The 6,285-nt window shown below is 38.1% G+C and overlaps 1 protein-coding gene across 1 annotated transcript; it reads left to right on the top strand.

The window, feature by feature from the left end:
- Positions 1 to 530: 530 nt before the first annotated feature.
- LOC137595762 (heme transporter hrg1-A-like) lies at positions 531 to 3,748 on the top strand. Its single transcript, XM_068316031.1, has 3 exons — positions 531 to 893; positions 2,355 to 2,522; positions 2,665 to 3,748. Exons 1-3 carry the CDS (start codon positions 764 to 766, stop codon positions 2,799 to 2,801), a joined length of 435 nt encoding a protein of 144 aa, XP_068172132.1. The 5' UTR covers positions 531 to 763; the 3' UTR covers positions 2,802 to 3,748.
- Positions 3,749 to 6,285: the final 2,537 nt, after the last annotated feature.

Here is a 6,285-nt window from a genome sequence, read left to right as displayed (position 1 = left end):
CATATCATGGCTTCCAGCCCTTTTTAAAAAGTCAGAAGCAACTTAATATTAATTAAGTAAAATACAACTTTAATTTAAAAGTCATTCGTTCATTCATTCATGCATTCATTCATTTCTACTATGTGTGTCAAATGTGTGTGTTTTTAGTTTTGCCACCTGACAAATATATGATGCTTATTGATCATTATGTGGTTGCTCAACCTATTAATCTATTTTTTTTCTTGAAACTATTTTCTTGTGACTGACAGGTGTCAGTTAAGCTGCACACTGTTCTCACAAACCTTTACTGAGAAAATAATCATTAACAAGTGTGGGGTTTTTTATGTGTCTTTACTTTTGTTAATTATTAAATCAAGATTATTTTTAAAAGTAAATACATAAATAAGAGAATTGTTACACAGAGTATTGTTACCAAGGAATGTGAAAACACGAATCTCTACTTCAGCTGCTGAGGTGTGCTGTTTCTGTATTATCCTGTAGGGGGCGGTGTGGTCACCACGTGAGGCAAGTACGACTACCTGAGTTTTCATTGGCTCTTGAACGATGACTTAGACTAAAGCGTGTTGTCTTTTTCCAGCTGAACCGGAGAGAATATCACTTTTCTTCAGAAACGTTTTTATAGGAACGCGATCATTCGTTAACAGGACATATTCCTGGACCTGACCGCTGTTTTGTTCTGTTTTTTTGTCCTGATTTCCGTGTCCCAGTCTACCTTTAGTCTTTTTTTGTTTGTTTTGCTTTTTTTTTTTTTTTTTTTGTGATAATGGGTTGTAATAAAACCTACATTAGTATCGGCTATGCCTCGACTGGTGTGTTCATGGGGTTGTCAGCTTTCCTCGTGTGGATGGTCGTGTACAAACAGCCGTGGACCGCAGCCATGGGAGGACTGTCAGGTAGACACCCCCCCCACACACACACACACACTGAAACTCAGACCCTCCTGAGACTGAAGGGACTGGAGGATTGATGAATGTCAGTGTTTATCTGATCAGGTTTACACTGGTTGATTGAATCTAACAGGCATTGTAACGTTATCAGGGAATGTGAAAACATGAGTAGCTTTGAAATGAGATCTCTTGAAGATTAAGTCATGGTTTTGCATGTTTCATTTCACCTTATTATTTACAATCAGGGTTTTTACTCATTTAACTTCCCCAGTTTTGTGTGGTGTGAACTACAGGTTGTTTAAAGCAGGCTAAATGCTGCTGAGGTCAGTCAATGCATGATCCTTGGAGTTTGGACTCATTTCTAGGTGTGGTTCTGTTTTGCACGACCTTCAGCACAGGTTTGATTCCAGAATGAGAATGGCTGATCAGACAGAGTTGCGAAAAAAAGAGATTGGTTAATTTTAAGAACAATTATGTAATACGCTGTGCTCAGCGTGATTTCCCTGAATATTGACCTTTGAGCCTTTGCTAACTTTTAAAACAAATGTCAACATCCGTAACCCTAATTTCATGAAAAGATAGGATACTCTGTAAAACATTAGTAAAATGTAATGAAACGTCAGCTGTGCTGCACTAACATGATATATTTAAAGTTGTAATGGATCAACTTTGTTTTGATTTTTTTCTGCAGGGCAAAAAAATAATTTTCCCCTATGTAAACGACCCATTAATGCATGTGTCTGTGCATTATTGTGGTTTTTATTCTGTCTTCAGTGCTTTGTGCCCAACCGTCACTGGAACCACAGATTTTCCTTTTAGAAATATCACGTCCATGGAGTTCCTCCTGTTGCAGTTTGGTGAAAAATCATGTCAGGTTTTGTTTTTTCACAAGATTGTGGCTATAAATATGATTTTGAAAAAAGGGAAAAGCCATGAAAAAGGAACACAGAGAGGGAAGTGTTATTCACTGACTCAGCATTTATTGATATGCTGTGTCACTCTTCCCTCATGACGTGACTGCACAGTATCTTAGCTATTCCTCGGACTGAGGCTTCAGATGTGGTTCTTAGAATCTGTTGATATTTGATGTTTAATCCTAGACAGTGGATCTGATGCTCCCTAGTCCTCAGCCTCTCTCTTTCCCCCAGTTTGTCTTACTGTTTGTCTTCAGTGTTTATTATGAAATAATGGAGTAAATTTTGAATATTATTATTTAATATTTAGCCCTTCAGAACTCATACTGCATTTCCTTTGAAATGCAACATGTATGCATGTACGATATAAAGGGAAATTGTTGGAAAGATGTTCGCTGGTGTTGATGGTGTGTGTAATACTGTGGAAATAATAGCTGCATGATATTAAAAAAGATCAAATATTTGGTGTATAAAAGGTGAACTTTAGAAGAAAACTCCTGAATCCATGAAGATTTCTTTTATGAGAGCTAACCTGGCTGTGTTGGTCCCTCAGGGGTGCTGGCGCTCTGGACCCTGATCACTCACATCATGTACCTGAAGGACTACTGGAGGATGTGGATGAAGGGCCTCAGGTTCTTCTTCGTCATCGGGGTCTTCTTCTCCCTGGTGGTAGTCGTAGCCTTCATCGCTTTCTTGTCTGTCGCCATCAACAGGAAGGAGTGTAAGATCCTCTTTCTTGTTTTACACGAACACACAGATGTTTTATGTCTTTCCCTTAAGAGTAATTCAATGAGAGGTTCAACCCGGCGGACTGAGCAGTACGCCGCTGTCTGAACCCTTACATGTGTCCCTGCCCCCTACAGCCCTGACCAACCCTCAGAGTCTCTACCTGTCCTGCGTCTGGTCCTTCATGGCCCTCAAGTGGTCCTTCCTGCTCATGCTGTCCTCCCACCGCTACCGTAAAGAACTCGCCGATGTCAGCATCCTCAGTGACTTCTAGTTCACTCACCCGTCCACCAACACCTGAAGACTGCAGCAGTCCAAAAGTGACGCTGGACGTTTTGAGAGGAAACTGAAGAGCTTTATTCTGGCTGCCACCTTCTATACCCCCAAACCTGCTTTTATTATTCTACGCTAGTTCTGAACTACACAGACAAAGCAGCCCTACTCGATCATCCTTGATGAGATTTGATACTTTAAATTCCTGTTGACTCACGCCAATGCACAAAAAGCAGGCATTTTGAAATGTAACTTGGAATTGATGAATCGTAGCACAGTGTTCATTTGTAACCATCAGTTGTTGTTTCATTCTTGGACCACTAGAGGGGGTTACTTTTCCAACTATGAACCCCCCCACCACGTGCCCGCGTCTTCTCTTGAATTTGACTTGTTGCAGTTTCCACACATCCTGTTAGGGGATCTGCCAATGACAAAGCATCAATCCTGTGGTGAACTCCATGCTTTCATGTTGATGTGTATCAGGAAACGTCAGGTGCTTCACCAGGATGGATTTTAAGTGCAATTCCAGATAAATGCAATACATCCAGGTTCAATGTGTCTCTGAAACTGGAAGGGTTGTGTGTTTCTTAAAATGTAAATAGTGATTTTTGTGTTATTTTTTATCAGTGATAAAACTACTCAAAGAAGAAGCTGGAGGGTGAAACGGGGCCACAGCTGTGGTCTTAATTCACAGCAGTAGTGACACCGCTAGTGTGCATGCATCTGGCTTCACTGTGATCAGAACCGTTTGTGATGCTTCTATTGTTGCTTTCATCATGTGATCAATTTGCTTTGTTTTAATTGTACATGTGTGTGTTTGTTTCTGTACATCACTTATGACATCACACATCTACATGTATGAGTGAATGTAGGTGTTCATGAGTGTAACTGAGACACATCTTAATCTATAAACGTTTTTTTTTTAAATAAAATCCAAAACAGAACATATTAATATGTTGTTGATGTTGATATGTGTGTGTGTGTGTGTGTGTGTGTGTCTGTCTGTCTGTATAAAGACGCAAACAGATAGATAGATAGATAGATAGATATAGTCAGGATGTTTAACTAGGATTTGTGGAACTGAGAAATATGAATCTCTTTTCCCACCCACACAAGCCACATTTATGAAAAAACCCCTGCAGCAACAATTGGAACAGAAAATGCAGGTTAATAACACACTTTGAAGTGAGGCAATTATTCCCCCAAAGGAAAGGTATGTATGTGTGTGTGGGGGGTTAGAGAAGTTTTGCTGTATGATTTTGTTCCTGCAAATGACTGCAAAGACTGCAAAGACTTTGATGTGTTTAATGTGTTGTAATTCATTAAATATGCATTTACAGTACAATATATGGCAAAAATATGGTGCAAAAATGTATCTTGATACAATCTTGCATTCAGTTAAGAGAAACAAATTCTACATAAAGTATAGAAAGACAATCTGGTGGCATTTATTTACTAGAAATATCAATAACTTTGATCCCCAACTCTGTTAAATTCCTGCATCCTTCTTTTGTGTTTTAGGACATTTTTGGTGGTACTTATATGTTAATTACATTACGCTGGCTTGTTTGTAAGCCCCCAGAGTCTTATTGCATGAAGGTAATTGCGATGTTGTGGTTAAATCGCCATGGCAACATTTTTTATCTGGTCGTTATAAACTTCAACATGGAGAAACTGAAAAACAGTCCAGCTCACTTTCCACTGAGCAAGCTGGGGGCTTTGGAACCAAATGCATCCCATTAAGTTTATACACCAGCCTGTAAAATGTGTGTGTCTGTGTGTGTGCGTAGTGTGTGTTTGTGCAGTATGTAAAGAGAAGGAGGGCTCTCCTTTTATTCAATTATGGTACTCCTTTCTACCCAAATCAAGGAAGGAAGTTGTCTCAAGTGTTGACTGCCAGTCTGGCAGTGTGTGGTGAGACTGGAAACGATAATTTATACGTTGAAATAACGCGACCATCCTCAACATCCTGCACACTAAAAAGCAACATCAGCATAATCATCATCTTCAACACGCACCCTGCAGGGGAAACCCTGCAAGGATACACACCTTTTCCAGCTGATGACGTCAGGACTGAAGTACTTAAAAAGTACACATACTTTTTTTTTTACGAGCATCCACTTGTCTGTTCACAAACCTGTTTATGTTTTCTCAGTAGTTCAGGCAGGTTTTCATGCTCTTTTACATTTACATGATCTCTCAGCCAGCGCTTGAAAGTACAATTTGAAGGAACTTGTTCTTCACTCATCTCAGAAAACCTCAAAGGGGAAAGCGCTTTTACATGTATTTAACATATCCAATGACTTCAGATAAACATTATTTTTTCATGCAGAGCATTCGTCTATTAAAAGCATGATGCACAGTTAGATTACATGATCCAGCATCAGAACACTGCTCATTCATGTCATTGTATGAATAATTATGACCAAGTATTAAACACAAAATTGGACATTTTTATTATCTTTGCCCTTATGAATGAATGTTTGGGCAAAATACTGCTATTTGAAATTATATAGTTACTAGTAATTTAAACGTGTCCTGAGTGAGGAGGAGGATTTAGGAGTGGAATCTGTCTGTCTATTCTTCACGAATGTAATAAGTATTTTAATAAAATATTTTTATGCCAAAGATTCTACACATAATATCAAAGTAGAGGTGTTGCCTGTTTTTTGTTTCTTTTTTGCTACTTTTTGTAGTTTTTATTTTGTATTTTCCATGGTTTAACTGTCGTTCATTCTGGTGGTTGGTTTTGTTTTCAAAAAAGGCCTCAAATACTATTCTTTTATTTTATTTTTTTAATGACGCAAAACAACCAAGGACAGAAGTGATGAATGATGCTTTTCAGGAATTTTAGTTTCCATGGTTACATGTTGAATTTCTCTGTGCACAGTTTGTCTCAGAAGAGGGTTTCACTGTCATTAGAGCCTGAGCACAACACAAAAACAAATCAATATTTATTTTTCTATAAAGATTATAACCAAGCAACTTTTGGGAGACGTATCTTTTGATAATTTGGGAATTCAAGCATTTTTATAATTTTTTGTTGTACTTTCTTCATTGAAAGACACCTGTGGGTGGGGATTTTGAATATTTCGTGCATTTGTTAAATCAAAAGCATTTAATTAAAAACTGAACTCTTTATGTGAAATTCAAGCAATAAAACGCAGTAGATTTATAAACAGGAAAAGAACTCAGGCAGCAGAATGAGCCTAAAATCACAGTACTTCATTAATATCATCACATAAGTAGCAGATTAGTCTTGGTTCACGGACCTTTAATATTACATTATAAATAAATCCATAGTAACACATCAGCCACAAATTTGTACGTTATATTAAAGTAAGTTACAAATTCATCAGAACTTTACCGGAGTTAAAGTACTTATTCCACCTGGATAAGAAGGTAAACTGGGATTCACTTCTATGACTGGGATGTGTGCCGACAAACAGTCTCATTGTGAAAAATGGACACTGGTCTTAATAATA

This window comes from Antennarius striatus, chromosome 5 (genome assembly GCF_040054535.1).
Source record: "Antennarius striatus isolate MH-2024 chromosome 5, ASM4005453v1, whole genome shotgun sequence".
Lineage (NCBI taxonomy): Eukaryota > Metazoa > Chordata > Actinopteri > Lophiiformes > Antennariidae > Antennarius > Antennarius striatus.
This window is presented reverse-complemented; position numbering and strand designations above follow the sequence as displayed.